The 22,005-nt window shown below is 44.3% G+C and overlaps 1 protein-coding gene across 4 annotated transcripts in view; it reads left to right on the forward strand.

The window, feature by feature from the left end:
- Positions 1-21,765, forward strand: part of LOC127000362 (leucine-rich repeat-containing G-protein coupled receptor 5-like) — a 176,376-nt gene extending 154,611 nt beyond the window's left edge. For 2 of the 4 annotated variants that reach the window (XM_050863996.1, XM_050863994.1), the window contains 11 exons: positions 1,038-1,106; positions 1,583-1,726; positions 2,042-2,182; positions 3,081-3,146; positions 4,219-4,362; positions 5,317-5,388; positions 6,700-6,870; positions 8,762-8,880; positions 11,954-12,124; positions 16,166-16,360; positions 16,656-21,765. In XM_050863996.1, coding sequence (XP_050719953.1) covers positions 1,038-1,106; positions 1,583-1,726; positions 2,042-2,182; positions 3,081-3,146; positions 4,219-4,362; positions 5,317-5,388; positions 6,700-6,870; positions 8,762-8,880; positions 11,954-12,124; positions 16,166-16,360; positions 16,656-18,832 — 3,469 coding nt within the window. In that variant the 3' untranslated portion in view covers positions 18,833-21,765. The remainder of the gene's footprint in view (positions 1-1,037; positions 1,107-1,582; positions 1,727-2,041; positions 2,183-3,080; positions 3,147-4,218; positions 4,363-5,316; positions 5,389-6,699; positions 6,871-8,761; positions 8,881-11,953; positions 12,125-16,165; positions 16,361-16,655) is intronic. The other 2 variants (XM_050863997.1, XM_050863998.1) reach the window with 2 other exon arrangements.
- The last annotated feature ends 240 nt before the right edge of the window (positions 21,766-22,005 follow it).

A 22,005-nucleotide genomic window follows, 5' to 3' on the forward strand; every position in this document is an offset into this window, starting at 1 on the left:
CGACTTGTTTAATGTTACCACCTTAATTGAGAGGGAGAATATATACTAGTTCAGAGTGATTGCATTGTTAAGGTGAGATGGGACTTACATGGACATTACATAGCGAATACAGCACGAGAGAGAGAGAGAGAGAGAGAGAGAGAGAGAGAGAGAGAGAGAGAGAGAGAGAGAGAGAGAGAGAGAGTTGGCACATATTAATAATGCATAGTGATCGCATTAGCATGCTGAGATGACATTTATGTGTACTTGGTGTAAAGGATGTGACAGCAGGTGGGGTGTCTCGGGGAAGGGTGGGGGGGGGGGGGAGATGAGGGAGAGGGTCAGATAGAGTATTTCAGGGGGAAGGGGAAGGGAGGGTCAGGTAGGGTGTTTGGAGGGGAAGGGGAGGGGAGGGTGAGGTAGGGTGTTTTGGGGGGAAGGGGAGGGGAGGGTCAGGTAGGGTGTCTGGGGGGAGGGGGAGGGGGAGGGGAGGGGAGGCACACACCCGGAAATGCTGCAGTGCTTGTCATGGTAAACAGAGCAATAAGGAACCACTGAAGGAGATGCTGGCCTGCTAATAAGTCAATCGGAATGTTGGCGCAGGAATAACTGTAATAATAATAAGAAGGTTCGCTACAATCATGTCACTTCCTTACTCAATACTCAATCATGATATAATAGTTTTAATTATAAGTACCGTAATTATAAAACCTGAATGCTATATGTACGTCATGTCACTCTCTCTCTCTCTCTCTCTCTCTTCGCCGTGCATGATTCCCACTCACCCTTCTTCCCTTCCCCAGTTCGCTTCAGTCATGTCACTAACTTTACTCAATACTCAATCATGATATAGTAGTTTTAAATATAAGTACCGTAATTATAAAACCTGAATGCTATATGTACGTCAGTGTAGTGATAGCAGCGTGATAGCAGTGGTAGATACACACCGAGCAAGACAAGACAGACTAAGGACAATAGAGGGTTTTGTACCGGTAACTAATGGTCCACAGGATATCTAACACACCCCTCCCCTCACCTGCACCTTCCACACCTTTCAGAAACCTGGAGCAGAACCGCCTCAGCAAGATGCCGCCGGTGGTTCCTCACTGCCCAAAACTCCGACAACTGTGAGTCCAAAAAAGAATAAGTACCGTGTAAATGGCAGCCAATGTTTGTAGCTTTTAGAGTTGATATAATATTTAATTTCTACGCGCCATTCTGACTAGTTAGTGCTCAGCAGTGAAAACAAAATAAAAAAGCAAACCAAGGAATTGAACTAAGGAAGGAAAATTACATCTCGTCAAGTAAAGAATGTGTTTTAATCTCTCTTTTGGCCACCTCTTTGGATTCTTTTTGGGAGCAGCGAGTAGCGGGCTTTTTTTTTATTATTGTTTACCTTTTTGTGCCCTTGAGCTGTCTCCTTTGTTGTAAAAAAAGACATAGCTGACTTATATTCCTTATTTTTTATGCTACATCACTTTTATTACTCAGTACCAGACAAGTTTATTTTCCCGGTATAAATACAAACTGCAGTGGTGGTAATGAGCTTACAAACATACCCTAATACAAGTGTGACTATGCTCGTTCTCTCCCCTCCCCAAAGGCTCCTGGGCCACAACCGGCTGTCCTATGTTTCGGAAAAGGCGCTGGCGGGGCTGAAGCGGCTCCAAGAGGTTACCCTTCAATTCAACCCAATTCGTACGGTCCATCACCGAGCCTTCTCCAACCTGACGGCCCTCACCAAGCTGTACGTGTGTGTGTGTGTGTGTGTGTGTGTGTGTGTGTGTGTGTGTGTGTGTGTGTGTGTGTGTGTGCCCTTTTTTCCTTTGTATGCGGTATGTTATAGTTAGTTGCATCTCATATTTGCAACTATCCATTATTTTTTGTTAAAGTTATTTGGCAAGTTTGAAGAGGAGTCATTATTAATTTATACCTTTATCAGCATCTATTATTTTACTTAACCCATACGCTTCCCTAACACCATACAGATGCATCATTCCACAAAACCGTACTACACCCTCCCTCAACCACTCTCCCCCCCTCCAAACCCTATTTTCTGCAGGATCCTGAAGGAGTCTAAGGAGCTGCAGGAGTTCCCGGATCTGAACGGCACTCACAGCCTGGAGGACTTGAGGATAGACCGCTCCTCCCTCACAGCAGTGCCTGAAGACCTGTGCACCACCACGCCCCTCCTCCGCAGCTTGTAAGGACACCAGGTCTTTGCAGGGGAAGGGGAGGAAGGAAAGAGGATGGGCAAAGATGTGGCAATGATAGAGAGGGACGATATGGAGAGCTTAAAGAGAAAAGGGAAAAGAGGAACTGGAAAGATGGGTTAATGATAGAAAAGAAGGATATGAGGAACTTAAGGAAAGGGAGAAAGGAGGCATATGAGAACTGTGAAACGTAACCTAGTTTGTGAAGAGGATGCAGAGGAAGGAAGTGAGGATATGAGAGGCTTCAGGGGGTGAAAAGAAGGTGTGGAATGTGCGAGAGACCAAAGAGGATGGAGGATGTACTGAGAGGGAGAGAAAGGAAATAAGGAAGAGGTACTTGATAGGGATGAAGATTTGGAAGGAGAGAAAAGAGGAGGTTGAGGACGTACTGAAAGAAAGGTAATAAGGAGGAGGTGCTTGATAGGGATGAAGACTGAAAAGGAGAGAAAGGAGGACGTTGAGGATGTGCTGAGAGAGAGAAAGGAAATAACGAAGAGATGCTTGATAGGGATGAAGATTGGGAAGGAGAGAAAGGAGGAAGTTGAGGACGTACTGAAAGAAAGGTAATAAGGAAGAGGTGCTTGATAGGATGAAGATTGGGAAGAAGAGAAAGAAGGAGGTTGAGTTGAGCCACGTCAGTAATAGGAATGAGTGTGGCAGCGAGTGGCTGTTAACGAAGGGAAGCAATGTAACTCTCACAGATTTATCTTCAACGCATCATACAAATAGAAACATCAGTCACAAGAAGAAAATATAATAAAAGAGGAAACGCTTGAATCCTATACGTAATAAATTTTTTTACGAGAATATCACTGAAAAAAAATTGACAGGGTGTTGCGGGAAAGAGTGTTGATGTTAGTGAAAGACGCTTGTGTTGTTGTGTTGCAGGAACCTTCAGAGGAACCGCATCGGGGAGCAGCCTTACCTCAGCGGCTGCAGGCACCTTCGTCTCGTGTAAGTCTCACCTGTGTACTTACCTGGAGTGACTGGTGATTGTGGTAGTAATGCCAGTAGAAGCAATTGTAGTCGTAGTAATGGTAGTAGAAGCAATTTTAGTAGTAGTAATGGCAGTAGAAGCAATTGTAGTAGTAGTAGTAATGGTAGTAGAAGTAGCAGAAGGAAGAGGAGGAGGAGGAGGAGTAAGACTGGGAGTATGTGTGGCTTTTCATAGTGTGTGAATACATGGATAGTTAGTTGTCTGGAGTTACTAATAATGGTAATGCAGTAGAAGTGATGGTAGAAACAGTAGCAGAAAAAGGAAGTAGAGAAGAAGGAGGAGTGATAGGAATATGTGTGTGTCTACCTGTGTTCATTTACCTGGAGTGATTGATAATGGTAATTGTAACCGTAGAGATGACATTAACAATAGCAGGTGTGGAGGAGGAGTCGGAGGAGGCGTAATACTAGGAGTGTGTGTGTGTTCCTGTGTACTATTTTTTATCTGGAGTGACTAATAATGGTAGTTGCAATCGTAGTAATGACATTAACGGAAAGAATAAGAGAAGGAGGAGGAGGCGTGTCTGTGGATTTCATAGCAAGAATCTACAAGGAAATGATTAACTCTCTCTTTCCTTTACTCACTAACCTTCTTTAACTTCCTTTTTATCCCCTTATGCATTTTTCCCTTCCTGTTAACGCCTCACTACCTCCTCTTCTTACCATCTCTCTTTCTCTCCCTCTTCTAACCATCTCTCTTCTTACTATCTCTCTTTCTCTCTTCTTACTATCTCTCTTTCTTCCTCTTATAACCATCTCTCTTCTTACTATCTCTCTCCCTCTTCTTACTATCTCTCTTTTTCTCCCTTCTCACCATCTCTCTTTCTCACTCTTCTTACCATCTCTCTCCCTCTCCCTCTTCTTACTGTCTCTCTCTCCCTCTTCTTACTATCTCTTTTTCTCCCTCTTCTTAACATCTCTTCTTCTTCCTCTTCTTACCATCTCTCTCCCTCTTCTTACCATCTCTCTCCCTCTTATACATCTCTCTCCCTCTTCATACCATCACCCTTTCTCCCCCTCGTCCCCGCAGCGACCTGAGCCACAACAACATCAGTGTGCTGCGTCCTGGGGGCTTCGTTGGCCTCTCCCACCTCCAAGACCTTCTCCTCCAGGGCAACGTCGTCACAGCCATCCAGAATAGAACATTCGTGGGCCTCGAGAGACTGCAGATGCTGTGAGTGGACCGCGCTTGTGTTTGTCTGTCTGTATACGCCTCTCCGGTTACCCTTTGTGCACAGGTAAAAGTTGATCTCAGGTTGAACCGCGTCTCCCTGGTTGTGATGGGTAGCAAGTTCGAACCCCAAGGAAAGTAGAATCTATGAAATGTCTACCCACTAAACTTGCCCTTAATAAAAAGTGTTGGAAAAAATTGAAGTTTGACGTGTATCTGTGTGTGTGTGTGTGTGTGTGTGTGTGTGTGTGTGTGTGTGTGTGTGTGTGTGTGTGTGTGTGTTACGTTGTTGTATTTGTTGTGCCTGATAGCTACATGGCCTGTTTATAATTGTCATTTTCATTTCTAGCAAACTTTTTTTATCTTTTTTCATTTGCGTTTATAGAGACAACCTTAACTCTTTTATCTTTTTTTTCATACAAGCATCACATTTGCGTTTTCTTGGTCCATTTCCTTATATTCTTTTTCTCTTTTTCTTGAGTGACGAGTCCTGCTACTTTCTCTCCTTTCCTCTCTCCTCCTGCCCTCTCCTGTAATTTGTTCTCTCCCAAATATTTCTTCCTTCTCCTTTTCCCTCCTGTTCCTTCCTCTCCTCTGAACTCTCTTTCTGTCCTCTCCTTTCATATGTTCTCTCCTAAATATTTCTACCCTTTCCTTCTCCTTTGTGCGTTTTCTTGATAGTTTCGTTTTCATTTAACTTCCTTCTTGTTTACCCTCTCAGTTCCCATTTTCTTTTTCCTTAACGCTCACTGCCTTCCACAATACTTCCTTAACCACACACACACGCACACACATCCTTCTATCCTCTCCTCCATCTCCACCATTCCTCTTCCTCTCATCCTCTTTAATAATAACCCCGAGTAGCCTGTATACTTTATCTATTGTGTCTGAAATACGATAAAGGTAATTGAATTGGGCGCCTCGGGGGAGTGACGGCCATCGTGTCTCTTCCAACAGGCAGCTGGAGGGGAACCTGATTACCAGCATCCATCCGGAGGCCTTCGTGCCGCTGCACAACCTCGAGGAAGTGTGGGTATTGTGCACACTCAGTAGTGGTAATAGTAGTAGTAGTAGTAGTAGTAGTAGTAGTAGTAGTGGTAGTAGTAGAGAGAGAGAGAGAGAGAGAGAGAGAGAGAGAGAGAGAGAGAGAGAGAGAGAGAGAGAGAGAGAGAGAGAGAGAGAGAGAGAGAGAGAGAGAGAGAGAGAGAGAGAGCGCATCACAAACTTATTTATAGCCCTGTAATGGACTTGTAAATGGCTTGAATTGGGAGTTATGGAATTACGGCAATAGCTATCAGGTGTTCATTAGGCGGCAGGTGTTGTTATGCAGGAATCCGGAGTATATTGAAGCGCCTGCAAACTCAAAAAATACCTAATAGGAGTAATAGTAGGATTGTCAGCAGTAGTAGTGTTCGTAACGGCAAAGTAGTAGTAGTAGTAGTAGTAGTAGTAGTAGTAGTAGTAGTAGCAAAAGCAATAGTAGTAGTTGCAGTATGTCAGTTTTGAGTAGCGGGCTTTTTTTTTTTCATTTTTGTTTCCTTTTTATTTGCCCTTGAACTGTTTCAGGCTTTTTTTTTTTTTTTTTTAATAGAGGGCTTTTTTTCATTATTGTTCCCTCTTTTTTTCCTTGAACTGTTTCCTCTACTTAATAATAATAAAAAGTTCGTATTCTTAAACTCATCGGTACCTCAGTTCACCAGTTTGAAAAGCCTCTCCTAGAACTTGCTGGGGTTTTCATGGACTGTTTTGAGATCTTGGTGATAGTTGTGCATGACCTCTGCGCCATGAACAGAAAAAAAGACCTATGATCACCTGGTTCATCTTCCCCGTGGTCTTGGAAAATAGTCGGAAAGGGAGCTCGATTCGCTTAAAAGTATGACCCTATTTGTATCAGCTTTAACATGAGTAGGAATAACGTGATCATTCTTTCTCTGTGGGCTTGGAAAATAGTTTGTAATGGGGGCCCGATAAGTTAAAAAGTATGACCCTATTTGTAGCAGCAATAACGTGGTAATTCTTCGTTCTTTCTCTGTGGTCTTGGAAAATAGTAGCCCGATACGTTTAAAAGTACGGCCCTGTTTGTAGCAGCTTTAACATCGGCGGCAATAACGTTATAACTCTTCGTTCTTTCCCTGTGGTCTTGGAAAATAGTAGCCCGATACGTTTAAAAGTACGGCCCCATTTGTAGCAGCTTTAACATCGGAGGCAATAACGTTATAACTCTTCGTTCTTTCCCTGTGGTCTTGGAAAATAGTAGCCCGATACGATTAAAAGTACGGCCCCATTTGTAGCAGCTTTAACATCGGCACCAATAAACGTGACCACTCTTCCCTCCTTCAGCAACCTCGGCAACAACAGCTTCCCGGAGTTGCCTCACCGCGGGCTGGAGAAAGTCGTGTCCATCAAGGTACACAACAACCGCTTCCTCCGCGAGTTCCCCGGGCCCGAGCACTTCCCGATGGTCCGCCGCCTCACCCTCTCCTACGCCTACCACTGCTGCCCCTTCCTCAAGTACGTCTCGTCAGGATATTTCTTTGGTGTAATATTAAGGAGGTTTTCTGGTATATACTGACGGGTTGTTTCCTTGTTTATTGATGGGCTTTTTTTTTATTTCCTTGCTCTTATAGGTATTAGGAGCTTCTGTGGTATATTCTTGCAGGGTTTTTTTATTATGTAGTTGCAGCCTTTTTTTTATTTTCTTGCCGGCGTTTGTTACTGTATTTGTGGATGTTTTCTATATATAAGATCTTTTTTTTTCACTTTTGTTGGCTATTATTTTCTTTTTTCTATATATAAGGTCATTTTTTTCATTTTCATTGGCTATTATTTTCTTTTTTCTATATATAAGGTCATTTTTTTCATTTTCATTGGCTATTATTTTCTTTTTTCTATATATAAGGTCATTTTTTTCATTTTCATTGGCTATTATTTTCTTTTTTCTATGTATAAGGTCATTTTTTTCATTTTCATTTGTTATTATTTTCTTTTTTCTATATATAAGGTCATTTTTTTTTTCATTGGCAATTATTTTCTTTTTTCTATATATAAGGTCATTTTTTTCTTTTTCATTGGCAATTATTTTCTTTTTTCTATATATAAGGTCATTTTTTTCATTTTCATTTGCTATTATTTTCTTTTTTCTATATATAAGGTCATTTTTTTCTTTTTCATTGGCAATTATTTTCTTTTTTCTATATATAAGGTCATTTTTTTCTTTTTCATTGGCAATTATTTTTTTTTCTAAATATAAGGTCATGTTTTTCATTTTCATTGGCTATTATTTTCTCTTTTCTATATATATAAGGTCGTTTTCTTTTCATTTTCATTTGCTATTATTTTCTTTTTTCTATATATAAGGTCATTTTTTTCATTTTCATTTGCTATTATTTTCTTTTTTCTATATATAAGGTCATATTTTTCATTTTCATTGGCTATTATTTTCTTTTTTCTATATATAAGGTCATTTTTTTCATTTTCATTGGCTATTATTTTCTTTTTAGCTCTTGGGCTGTCTTCTTTACCATTAGATAAGTTGGAGAATGGTTTATATAAGGAGGTTTAGATGATATATTTCAAAGTGTTTAGTAATGGACACTCACTCTCCTTCACCCTTTTTTCTTTATCCGATCTTGTTTTTTTGTTTCTTTTGTTTTGTTCTTTGTTTTTGTCCTCCTTTGTTTCCCTTCATCATTTTCATGTCGTCCTTCCTTCCTTCCTTTTCCCTCCTCTGTTATTACATCTCCCTCTTTTTTGCTTTAATATCTCCTCTTTTTCTCTTCCTTACATTGTTATCCTTCTCTCCTCTCATTGTCTTCTTTCATATCTTTATGTATCCTTTTCTCACCTTTTGTCTCCTATACACTCATCCATTGCCTTCTTGTCTTCCCTACTCTGTTATCCTTCTCTCCTCTCATTGTCTTCTCTCATTGTCTTCTTTCATATCTTTACGTATCCTTCTCTCACCTTCTTTCTCCTATACACTCCTCCTTTGCCTTCTTTTCTTCCCTTTCATCTTCATTTTCCTCTCTTATACTCCCCCTTCCCCGTCTTTTCTTGCTGCTTTCTCTCCTTTCCTCTCTCCTCCTGCCCTCTCCTTGCATTTGTTCTCTCCCAAATATCCCTTCCTTCTCCTTTTCCCTCCTGCTCCCCCTTCTGTTCCTTCCTCTCCTCTGAACGCTCTTTCTGTCCTCTCTTTTCATATGTTCTCTCCTAAATATTTCAACCCTCTCTCCTTTCCTCTCCCATTCATTCCTATCATTTCCACTCTCTTCCTTCCCTCTCCGTGTTTTCCCTCCTAACCTCTCCTTTCCTCTCTCCTCTTCCCTCCTGCCCCTGTCCTTCCTTCTCCCCTCTTCCCTCCTGTTCTTTCCTCCTCTTCCTACTTTTTCCGCCCCTCCTGCAGGCTTCGGGAAACGACGGAGGAGCCAGAGATCATCGAGGATGTGGTGTTCAACGTGGAGGGCCTCAACAACCTCGACCCAACCATCTGGAACGTGTCGAGTGTCTGGCCAGATCTCGGTGGTAAGCGGTGCCGAGGCCTGAGTCAGCCCGTATCCCTTAATGTTTGTGTTCGAATGTGTGTGTGTGTGTGTGTGTGTGTGTGTGTGTGTGTGTGTGTGTGTGTGTGTGTGTGTGTGTGTGTGTTACTTCGTTCTTTTATCCTCTTGTTTCTACTTTCTGGATATGTTTGTGTGTGTTTCTTTGCGTGTGTGTTTGTGTTCAATATTTTTCACTATAAGTCTTTTGTCTTAAAAACTCGTATAAAAGTTGATAGTAGTAGTAGTAGTAGTAGTAGTAGTAGTAGTAGTAGTACCAAAGATCTTATACATGGTAAGATGCTCCACTCCTATTGGAAAGTAATCTGTCGACGGTGGCGCCAACGGGAAGGTGTTGGAAGATTTTCCCCTTCCTGCCCTGGCAAACACGTTAACGCGAAGATCGATGTTATCGGTACACGGTAACTTGAGATGCTAACTCCAATCTTCTGGAGGAGGTTAAAGCCAGCGTGTTCACCATGGGAGGAAAGGGGTCTTTGGTAGTAGTAGTAGTAGTAGTTGTAGTAGTAATAGTAGTAGTAGTAGTAGTAGTAGTAGTAGTCCTGGTAATAGTAGTAGTAGTAGTAGCCATGGTGTGGTAGTAGTAGTGGTAGCAGTAGTAGTAGTAGTAATGGTGGTGGTAGTAGTAGTAGTGGTAGTGGTAGTAACCTCCCGTGGAAGTCGTACCCAGTTTTAAATCTGACCCTTTAAACTTGTTCTTAATAAAATAATTAAACTTTTACGCGAGTTTCTACGGTATGATGTAATGTTTGTTATATTGTTTGTTTCTTGTTTGTTTTAGTAATTCATCATGTTATTTGGTTGGTTTTTGGGTTGGTTTGTCTTTTACAGTTTTACATAATTGTTTTCTCTTTCATTCAAGGTGTATTTTAGGCGCCTGTGTTATGATTTGATTTATTTGTTTGTGTTGTTATGTTGTTTCATTTCTGAGCAAATTTATATTACTTCAACATACATTCTTTCTCTTATGGGTATTTAATTATATGAGTGACATTCCTGTTAATATTTTTTTACGTTTAAGTTCTTTTTGTTGAAGTGTTTTGGTGCACTTCCTTGTTTGCTAGTCTTATAATGACCTTCATCGTTTTGCTAATATTCTCTGTGTGTTTAATATTTCTCACGAGTACTAATAACGTGTCTGTCCTTTAATGAACTCTTTATGTGTTTTAATGTTTTCTGTTCTCTATCTGTGTTTTAACTCTAGGCAGCAGTGCGAAAGGTTCTAGTAAGCATAATAACCATCCCATTAATAATCAGGACTCATCACTTGACAGAAAATCATAAACATTTGTATATTATAACACCAATCTGGAATACACATTTACGAGCTTCAATGTGTGTGTGTGTGTGTGTGTGTGTGTGTGTGTGTGTGTGTGTGTGTGTGTGTGTGTGTGTGTGTGTGTGTGTGTGTGTGTTCGCTTAAGCCTCAAAACATACACTTCGTCGTAATTCATTTCATTTGTATGAGTAGAAATTTCAGGTCAAAGTCGTTCGTTACGTATTTGTCATGAGTATTGGGACCTTTCAACACTGCCCTAAGCTTGACCCCCCCACCCACCCGCGGTTGCCGCTCCATCGTAGGTAAAACTTGACGTCCCGACCCCGTTTTGCCGGAGCCCCAGACCCGTGCCGCCCCGGGTAGCTTAGCAAGGACCTCCACTGCATGCCGTGCCCCGCTCCCTCCAGTGATAGTTTTATACTCTGTCCCCTTTATTACGTGCATATTTTGCCAGAAAGTTAGCTCAGTGTCCTCCATCCACTCTAGACATGTTGGGGATTAGTCCTTTAGTGGGCGGGGTTGGCTGACACTGTTGCATGGCGTCAGCATGACATAGTCAGCATGAGGCAGGAGATGTCCCCACGTGTCAGCAGTCTGGTCTTAGCAAACCACATCACCAACTGTCAGGAAGAAGATTGTCTCGTTTTCTGTGGCATACTTAAACACCCATACGTAGATTGCCTGAGAAGGACAACAGACATTAAATCACAGCCTACGCACTCACTGTCCTAAATTCAGCAAGAGCTCCTTGAATAAGTTTAATTGAAAAATTTTTGAGACCAAGATATCCATGAGTTTTGTCCTAAAAACATCTTTCAATATATAAAAATTACATTCAAAACCTTGCCACCAGAAGTCAGGCACCAGCCGGGGAGACCTGAAAGGTTGACTCACTAGAAATGAAAGTTGAAGTATTTTGTGACGAGGAAATTCATTCAAGTGGTCTGAGGTGAGGGCGGTGGGGGTCATGTTAATTAAGACACGTTGTCCAGACTCACTGCTCACACGCTGCATCTCACCGGTGTGATAGACCAGTGTTGTCCAAACTTTTTCGTGCTGTACCTTCTCAACCTATCTTCAAGTGCCCCGATCATCAATTAAACAAGTTTAATTATTTGAAATGCCAACCGATCAAATAATAATGTCAATAAATATCGTCACAGTTTGAGTACTAAACAATAAACCAAAACAAAACGTTTGAAGCTCACTGTTTAATGTAAACTTGATATGTATTGTTATCTTTGCCATTCGAGAAGATTGTGACAACTGCACCTCTGAGGTTTTGCTCCAGACTTTCTCTGCTTTGACTGTGCAGTACTTATCGCAGAGAAAGAGATCTCACAGAAGCAGATTGAGGAAAGGACATAAGATATTCCAACGTTATATTTTCTTGGTTGACAACTTCACGACCAAACTAGAAATAAACTTATTGAATGTTTGGTGTTTCCTGAAGGTGAATTGGAGTGTACAGCTGCACCCATCCATCACATTGCTGATTCACAAAGGCAGACAACATGACAGTATGATTTTTTTTCTATTCATTAAATTCTCTGAGCCCTTCTCAACGTCGCCGGTCACTCGCCTTGGACAACACTGTGTTAGGCGCCTCCATTCCTCTCCCATTTTGCTTACGTTCATTTTTGGAGCACAACTTAATCTTGATCATTTTTTTGCATGTATCAGTCACGTGCTTCGGGTTTGTAGGTAGTAATTCTTGTTTTTTTCTTTTCCTTTTCGGTCTGGTTTACTCGGTTTATAGCAGGAATGAACAAAAACTTTGCGGCCATTTGGGCTAACTTGGCTGCTGACTTCCCTTCAGCCAATACCGAGATGGTTGCCACCCCGCTAGACCTGGAAGAGGCCACCACCACCACCGCCACCACCTACCCCTCTCTGCCCCGCCACCAGGTCCACTGCAGACCCGAGCCAGGTCAGCCGTTCACCCTCTGGATACCCTGAGTCCTCTCTGTGTTAACCATTCTAACCAGCCCTTAGCATTAGGGGCCACCATAGCCAAGTGGTAGTTAGCCCCTATTTGCTCAATCCACAGCGGTTTTAGGACATTATCGAACCAACAACTACTGAATCAATTACAACTGAACCAATAGACAATTGAACCATTAAATTGAACGAAGCAGCATAATCAATTACATGATCAATTACAACTTAGCATAATCAATTACAACTGAACCAATAGACAATTGAACCATTAAATTAAACGAAGCAGCATATCGGATGATGATGATAATAATAATATTATGGATAATAATAATAATAATAATAATAATAATAATAATAATAATAATAATAATAATAATAATAATAATAATAATAATAATAATAATAATAGTAATAATAATAGTGATCATAATACTAATCATAATAATAATCAAAAGAAGAAGAAAAATATAATAAATTCGTGACTAAACCGTGTTGGCCATCAGTTCGCAAGCTTTACCCTTTGTTCACCAACTTTTTACAGTTTCGGTGTTGTCTACTGCAACACCGTGTGTGTAAAACACTTAATTTAAGACCAATCGAAATAACCACACCTACAGAAATAATACCTTTCTTACATCAAATTAAATTATACTAGAAATGCTGCAAAGCAAAATGCAGCCATGAACGAAATATTCATGAGACGAAACGTCTCATGTTGCCTTTGGCAAGTATGGGTCTGTTCACGGGGTAGATACGGGTCCGCGGACATTCGGCACTCAGTGGTCATACATACCATACATAGACGCAAACCTTAAAACCTAAGAGCAATAGATGAAATATATTTTTCCCGACCAGCAGGTCCGTGTATGGACATTTGGTCCCAAACAATGTCTTTCATTTCGGAATCCCGATGCAGATAAAAGAACAGAGTTCACTAGGAAAAGTACCTCTTTGATGGTTCAACGGGTAGCCGCGTGTGATGCTGCGTCCACAGCCAATACCGTCTGTTGAATGAAGTAACGTGTTGTACCGGACTGAAAGTGCTCACGAGTGTATTCGGACAACCGAACCACTTGAACTATGCTGTCTGCCTGTTTACTCCTTCGTGGTCGTCAGTCTGTGCCCGTCTTTCACCGCACCTTCACTACTCTACACCTTAAATAAATGTCTCTTCAGTATGGGAGCACCGAGAGTGTGAAATCGCTCTTCACAAATCCCGGGCAGGAATACTTTGAAAGGAGAAGAGATCGTTGGATGACTCCAAGAATCTCATACTGGCGATGGCGTCATTATCGTATGTACAGGTACAGCCGTTGTATGCAAGCAGAACGGGACAGGGTGACCAAGGAGCTCGGTGCTCATACTTATTTTGACGATCCACTAACTGCTCAAGTCCAGCAGGGGGAACACACAGCACTCATTTGGCGATGGCTTGTCGGCTTGGCTGGCAATGTGAGAAATTCTGAGGCGAATGCCTCAGCTTCTGTAACTGATGGCGTCCTGCAATGACTACCACGAAAGTCATCATTAGAATGATTAGTAAGAAGAAAGTGTCAGCGCTGCGAGAGTGCACGTGAAATCCCCCGCTCCAGACACTTCGATATTCCTCAAAAGCATCAAGAAATAGTTTTGCACGATTATGTAGTGGATGATGTTGACCGCATCATCTGCATGAGTGATATCAACATTGTCTTTACGGCAGTGGTACAGTTTGGATTGATGTGGGACGCAGTGTTCTAAACTACACCCATTTTCTTCTGTCCGCTTTACTCCATACACTTCAAAGTCGGCAGCAGCTGTCCTCCCTGTGTATGTTTTTTCTTCCAAACAAAAGCCACGTACACAAGGATGATTGACATCCTCCTCTCAACCAGGCCTGGTCTGCAACCTGCAAAATTCCTTACAGATCTTCAAACTGCAGTCATCAACGCATTTACCAAAAAAGTTTCTCTCTACTTCCACTTCCGGTTGTTGTTTTCCATCTGAGTGAGTGCGTCATACGAACAATCCAAAGTGTCGGCCTAAAGGCTGGCTAAGAAAAAGAAGGAGTAAATGTTTCTCAATATATTTTCATTTCTCAATCATTTTTAATCCTTGTCACTGATTCATTTCTCATCTGTTTGAATTGTCCACTTTCTTTACAGCAGAGGAAACAGCTCAAGGGCAAAAAAAGGGGAAGCATTAATGAAAAAACGCCTGCTACTCACTGTTCCTGTAAGAAGCGTTCAGAGGAGTGGTCGAAAGAGCGATCAATTTCGGGAGGAGAGGTGTCCTGATACCCTCCTCTTGAAAGAGTTCAAGTCGTAGGCAGGAGGAAATACAGATGAAGGAAGATTGTTCCAGAATTTACCTGCATGAGGGATGAAAGAGTGAAGATGCTGGTTAACTCTCGCGTAAGGGATTTGGACAGTAAAGGAATGAGCTGGAGTAGAAAGTCGTGTGCGGCGAGGCCGCGGGAGGGGAGGAGGCATGCAGTTAGCAAGTTCAGAAGACCAGTCAGCGTGAAAATATCGATAGAAGATAGAGAGGCAATATGGCGGCGGAATTGAAGAGGTAGAAGACTAATAGTAAGAGGAGGGGAGTTGATGAGACGAAGAGCCTTAAACTCTACACTGTCAAAGAGAGCTGTGTGAGTGGAGCCCCCCACACGTGAGATGCATACTCCATACGAGGGCGGCCAAGGTCCCCGTATATTGATAGCGGTAAATCTTAAGAATAGCGGCTCCTAGCGGGTGCGCGTTTAGGGCAGTGGTGGTAATTACAACATTTCTAGCACGTATGACGGGGTTTTGAACTTTTGACAAGCGGACAGGCGTGTTTATGTCACAAGGGGTGTATTTTTTCCGCGCAGGCTCTTCCCTTTCTTCACCCTGGAGCTCACAGTCTCATCGTCCATCGACTTGGAAGAAATCGTGAGGCCAGCGTGGAAAAATACACCCTTGTGACATAAACACGCCTGTCCGCTTGTCAAAACCCCGTCGTACGTGCTAGAAATGTTGTAATTACCACCACACCGTGCCCTAAACGCGCACCCACTAGGAGCCGCTATTCCTAAGATTTACCTGGATAGCAACTGTGCGTTGGAGAACTGGCGGAGACGATACAGAACGCCCAACTCGAGGAAGCTGATTTAGTGAGAGAAGAGATGTGAAGTTTCTAGTTTAGATTTTGAGTTAAGGATATTCTGAGGATGTTTAGTATAGAAGAAGGTGACAGCTGAGTATTTTTGAAGAATAGGGGATAGGTGTTTGGTGGAGAAATTGGGTTTTTGAGGCATTGAAGCTAGGACACAAGGCTCCTTTTACCCCAGTCAGAAATGATAGTAAGGTCTGAGGTTAAGTGTTCTGCAGCCTCCAGTCTGAAGTCTTGCAATTCCTGTTGGGAGGGTCTTCTGTTGAAAGAAGTTGAATAATACAGAGTGGAGTCGTCAGCGTATGAGTGGATAGGACAGTTTGTTATGGAAAGAAGATCATTGATGGATAACAGGAAGAGAGTGGGTGATTGGACAGAGCCATATGGAACACCACTGTTGATAGGGTTGAATTGTCATTGGTTCAGATGTCACTGTTCAGTTGTCCAGTCACAAGTATTGTACTATAAAAAAAATGATGTAAGTCAGTAGCAATCAGTTCTCATGCATTCAATTTTTACCTCTTAAAAGCTCAATATTCAGACCATCTACAAGTCATTTATATTCTCAGGTAACAACTTTGAATATTAACTCAGTAGCAATAAGTTCTTTGCCATGCCAACCATTTTTACCTTCTAAGTCCCAATAAAATTACTTGTATTGTCCATATTATTGATGTCGAAACCATTCTGATTTCACGGTTTGTAAGATACAATGATTAGTGCTCTGCGAGCTGTGATGCCGCCCCTAAATAACTATGTTCTTTTGCGTGTATATGACTCTTTGTAGGTCTTTTCACGGATAAGAGGAAGAGCATCGGTATAGAGTAAGTGGTGATTACCTTGTAGTGACTGGCTAGGTGCTAAGCGTACTGGTGTACTGACTCTGCCGCCGCCGCAGGACCCTTCATGCCATGCGAGGACCTCTTCGACTGGTGGACGCTCCGCTGCGGGGTCTGGATCGTGTTCCTGCTGGCGTTGCTGGGGAACGGCACGGTGGTGGTGGTGCTCATATTCGCCAGGTCCAAGATGGATGTCCCAAGGTTTCTGGTCACCAACCTTGCCTTCGCGGACTTCTTCATGGGTCTGTACCTCGGTAAGTGAGCCTTGCCCCACCAAGCCCCGCCTCACCCCGCCCTTCACCTCACTCCCATCCACTCCCCCCACCTACCCTTTCCATCCTGTTCACCGCCATGTCCTCACCTCGCCTTGCTCCTGTTTTAGTCTTAATGTAGATACAGATATATTTGAATTTAGTGTTCACCTTGAACAGGAATGGTACGAAATTAAATTTTGACCATAAGTTATTTTATTATACAGCAGTACATAACTTGACATTATTTTGCCCTGCCACCCGCTGTGACGTCGCCCCTGCTGCCGCCGTCTGGCAGGGTTCCTGGCTGTGGTGGACGCCTCCACGCTCGGCGAGTTCCGCATGTACGCCATCCCGTGGCAGACGTCGGCGGGGTGCCAGGTGGCGGGCTTCCTCGGGGTGCTGAGCTGCGAGCTGTCGGTGTACACGCTCACCGTCATCACAATGGAGAGGAACTACGCCATCACGCACGCCATGCACCTTAACAAGCGGCTGTCGCTGCGCCACGCCGCCTACATCATGGTGCTCGGCTGGCTCTTTGCCTCCACTCTCGCTGTATTGCCTCTCATCGGCGTCTCGGACTACCGAAAGTTCGCCGTCTGTCTCCCCATCGAGACGAAGGGCGCCGGGCTGGGCTACGTTGTGTTTCTCATGTTTATCAACGGCGTGGCGTTCCTCATCTTGATGGGCTGCTACCTCAAGATCTACTGCGCCATCCGCGGCTCGCAAGCCTGGAATAGCAACGACTCGCGCATCGCCAAGCGGATGGCGCTGCTCGTCTTCACTGACTTCATCTGTTGGGCGCCCATCGCCTTCTTCTCTCTCACCGCCGCTTTTGGCTTACACTTGATATCACTGAAAGAGGCCAAAGTGTTCACTGTGTTTATCCTTCCGTTCAATTCTTGTTGTAACCCTTTTCTATACGCCCTGTTAACCAAACAGTTTAAAAAAGACTGTGTTTTGCTGTGTAAAACTATAGAAGAATCTAGAGTCACAAGAGGCATCGGACGTTGCCGCCATTCTTCAAATTTTAGTAACCGCCAGACTCCGGCCAACACCAACAGCGCGCTGGATAACTCCACGCGTCCGGACAACCAGTCGTGTCGGTGCCAAAGCAAGACACAAGAATCTCAAAAGCTCCACCACCGCTTGCGAATATCGGCACTCAAGTACATATTTTGCCACAAGGATGCGGAAGAGATGAACTCTACCAGTGATTTCAGCTACCAGCAGGCGAAGAGTGCAGTGAAGTCTAAACGGCACCCTTCCGTCTCAAGTGAGACGTACAGTTCTTCCTGGTCGGATACGTGGCGTCGAGGTCAAGCAGTCATGTCAATGCGGCTTGACCGTCGGCTCCACAACTCCTGGTACCTTTCTCGCAAGCCTTCTCAGGAGAGCAACCTCTCCTCATCGCGCAATGATTCATCTGCCACCACCGCCTCCACATCTACGTGGCGCATATCACGGTCATCAGTGTCTTCCGATATTTCAAGCAGTGGATCACGCGGGATGGGCAAAACAGACGCGGCCCCGGTCCTGCGTCTAGGCTCCATCAGGGACCGGCGGGGAGAAGGCACGACGCATATTCCAGCACGACAAATCACCCACCATCAAGCACTGCTGGTGAGGCAGAAGCCTGGCGCATCCGGCCATCGATCAGGAACCACCACCTCGGCAGTCCGAATCAAACCTAGATTACAAAGACAAACTGCAGTAGAACGTGAAACTTACATACCCAACAAAAACGGAGGGAACCCGTGTGACATTCCATGCCCCCTGCACCCGCGCTCTGACAACCTGTCGTGTGTGTACGAACAGGACAGTTACGAGGAGGAGGAGCACGAAATCCAGAAGGATTACTTGAGTCCTCGCTGCCCAATGACGGGACTCACGGTTACTTTCATCCCACGCAAGCTGAGCACCATCTCCTCACACTCGGTCAGTGTCGTGAAGGACGCAGACAATGAGGAGTCTGTCCCAGCCGCGGGCGTGGAGGGTCATTCACCCGGCTGTCCAGGCTCCTCGTCTGCAGCTCCCAAAAGTAGCCTGCCTCGAGGGGGAAAGTGCGTGAGCCTGACCCTCCTGCCTCAGTCCTCTGTGCAGGCGAGTCCTTGCCGCTTCCCCTCCGACGGCCACCTGCCTCGCTCCCCCCCACACACAGAGCTCCTCTATTTCACCAACCTCGCCACTCCGGCACTCATGATCTCCCGCAGCGACCAGAAGGTTTGCCCCCACGTTGACTGTGATGAGGATGATGAAAACCAGTACGGGCAGGCCATCATCAGCATCCACCAGCCGGACGACGCTCAGCCCTCAGACCACGACGAGTGCACGGAGTCTGCCGCTCTCATGCACGACGACGGCTGCGACGGCGATGACGAAGTGTTTGAGGAGGAAACGGAACCCCGCAGAAAACCCTTAGAAACACACTTCCCTGTAGAAGAGCATCCGGGGGAAACGCGCCCATTGATATGATGACGCACTCCGGCCAGTTATCAGAGGCAGCGAGCGGCGTGGTGGCCCTCCACACTGTCTGACAAGTTTTCTTCCTGGTTCTCACTGCTCCAAGCCGGACCTTGGGTTGTGATGTCCGCGGTGACCTAACTCTTTATCTCTGGCAGTCGCCAACTCCTTCCCGTTGCTCCTGCCACCACACGCCACTAGTTCGTCTCCACAGAGGAAGAGAAGCTGTGGGAGAGCCTTGTTGCTGATAAATGTACACTGGGACTTATAGGTCAAGGCAGAGGAAGCCGTCTGTCGATGGAAATGGGACCAGAATCATGTAGACATCAACTTGATAGTATTATTTGTGCGTTAGTTGGAGTTTCTTAATCTGTACTAATCATTTTTCCGACTGTGCCACGAGTAGCTCGAGGCAGCCTCTCAGCGTGTTGTGAGTCAGTGGCCTGCAGCGCGTCGCCGGAGACCATGTCCTTAGGTCCTGGACTTTGTGTTTCTTAAGTTTTAGCGGAAAGGCGTGTGTGAACCCGTGATGCATGCAACCCAACGAGTACATGACAAAGGTGCCAGCCATCGTTTCCAATTGGACCCCGTCAGGTGAAGGGACGGTCAGTGTTGTTTTGACTTCCTGTTCGTTCCCTCGCTCCCTTCATCAGCGGGAGGTGGCGGAGTGAATCAAGAAAACCTCGCTACAGAACAGGACACTGATTATACTGGAAAAAAAGCAGCGGTACCTAGAACACTACAGTACAAATAAGTTATCCAGAGTGATTTTTTTTTCTTCAAATTTCTTAGTGCTACATTTTTTTACGAAACCCAGATGCAGTTACGTTTATTTACAAATGAGTTACGTTCTCCAGATGACGTTTCTTCTCCTACACTAACCCAGCAATCGGACGCACCCACTTCCTCCACAGAAACTAATGAAGCACAGTTTTTTTGTGTCCTGGCGGGAGGTGAACCAACAACACGAAACTTTCTTTCCATACTCCCACAATAACATCGGAAGTAAGCCCCGCCACGCCGCCTACCAACCACCAATAGGATTTAACCTTACCCGGCATCCACCAATCACATGCAGCTTGAGATGGAGGAGGGGAGAGACTTGCCTGTGGATTGGCTGATGATAAACGTGCGATGGGGTAGGGGGAGGGATTATTTTCCTAGTTAATATGAAGAGAGTTTTCATGACACGCGGGCTAAGGGTTTAAGTTATCCCCTTCTCGCAGTCGATAGAGAAAGGGAGAGTCATGTCCAGGTTCCTTCAGTAATGCAACGGCAAGGAAATAAACGAAGAGCGAGTCACGGCATGGAATAGTGACCCTGATGAAACGGATGAAGGGGAGCACTTTGTCAGAGAGTTCAGGGGATAGATCAACACGCCACTTGATGCCATACAAGAAGTACACGGCAAAGATGTGGAAGGGAAAGGAAAATAATAAACAAGAACATTATTACGTCCAAGCCAAAGATATTTTTTTCTTCCTTCGTGCTAACCATTTCATTTCCTGTTTTTGTGTATAAATAGCTGTAATACGGAGTGACTGTGAGTAGTAGTGATAGACTATTTATATTCACTACGCTGCTTTTTATTTACTACTAATGTGTTCTGGTGAAGTGAGTGTTTTGTAGCCACGTTCACCGGGACGTTCTCTTTCTGAGCCTCTTTACCTTGAGCTTACGCCACGCCGAGATGGAAAACGTGAAATAAAATCCCTAAAACACGTCACTGAAAGCACGGCTGATTCAATGGTAACGACATGGGAGGAAAAAAAATAAAGTCGGTATTCTCAGACACATCCGCCTCCACCATCAACTATTTCCAAAGGCTGAAGAGGAAATCAATCGGGTTCATATGAGGATTTTTGTAAGTTCATGGCGCGTAAGAATGATCAACTACCAGAAGGGTCATTAAACTACCTTTGGAAATGCCCACAGCTCCTACGAAAGCCTTAGTAAATGTGTGTGCTTCTGCGCGGAGACGTTTAAGAATACCGCCTTAAGGGGACCTTCCGTTAAAGCTGAGGGTCCCCTTAAGGTTTCAGGGGGACAACTCGTGTAGTGTGCGTGTCGTAAGCTTGACAGAGGCGTAATACCTACATGACGCAGGCCTCCCGTATAACCTCTAGGATCTTGACTGTGTTTCTGTGTTGCTCGAATGTTGAGAGAGAGAGAGCGAGAGAGAGTATGTTATGGGTTGCCTCAAATTATTGCCAGAAGTGAAACCTTTGGTGTGTGTGTGTGTGTGTGTGTGTGTGTGTGTGTGTGTGTGTGTGTGTGTGTTTATTAATGTCTAAATCCACGTGGAGGTGTGGATTATAATGGGTTAGTGAAGAATAAAATATACTATAAATGTGGTGTTACGAGGACGAGGGCAAGGGAAGCGAGGGAAGAGATGGGCTTAGGGGGAAGGGGAGTGTGATGGAGGAGTGGGGAAAGGAGAGGAAGGGGAAAGAAAGGGAGTGAGGGAAGGAGAGGAAGGGAGTGGGAGAGAGGGGGAAGGAGAGGGAGGGAGTGCGGGGAGAGAGGGGGAAGGAGTGAGAGGAAAAGGGGGAAGGAGAGGGCGAGGGAGTGATGGGGGGGAGGAAAGGGAGGAAGAGAAAGGGGGGTGCAGTGTCGGCCTCCGGAAAATAATGTCATAAATCATTGCGAACTATCGCTTCGAGAATCTTTATTTTTTACTAAGACTTAGGATAGGAGAGTCGATCCTGCATTTGTGTCCATTTAGAAATTTAAGACGTTTCAATAAACTTGCATTGTGTACTAAACTCTCCTGTGTAGCAGTACTTAATAAAGAAGCTGTTTATTCCTTGCCTTCGGGGTTTGTCTCCTCGAGTGGGAGTTCGTTGTTTCGAAGTAAATCAAGAAAATATATGTCGAAAAAAAAGAAGGGAAAGACACTGTAATGATGAATGTGCAAGAATATTAATTGTAAATGTCTAAACGGCTGGTGTTTTATCCTTTTCATGTGATTTTTGTCGTGTAAAAAGATGCACTGGGCAACATAAATCTCCTCATGCTGCAGGGCCGGCTGAGGCACCACCGCTGGCAGGCGTTAAGGAATCATCTACACACGCATACATTGCCATAAGTCAGGGAAATGTACTGAAACAATTATTGAAATCATACGGACATGTGTAGTATGGTAAGTATCAAGGCCCCCCACCCACCCTCCGCCTCTGGACAGC

This window comes from Eriocheir sinensis, chromosome 18 (assembly GCF_024679095.1).
Source record: "Eriocheir sinensis breed Jianghai 21 chromosome 18, ASM2467909v1, whole genome shotgun sequence".
NCBI lineage: Eukaryota > Metazoa > Arthropoda > Malacostraca > Decapoda > Varunidae > Eriocheir > Eriocheir sinensis.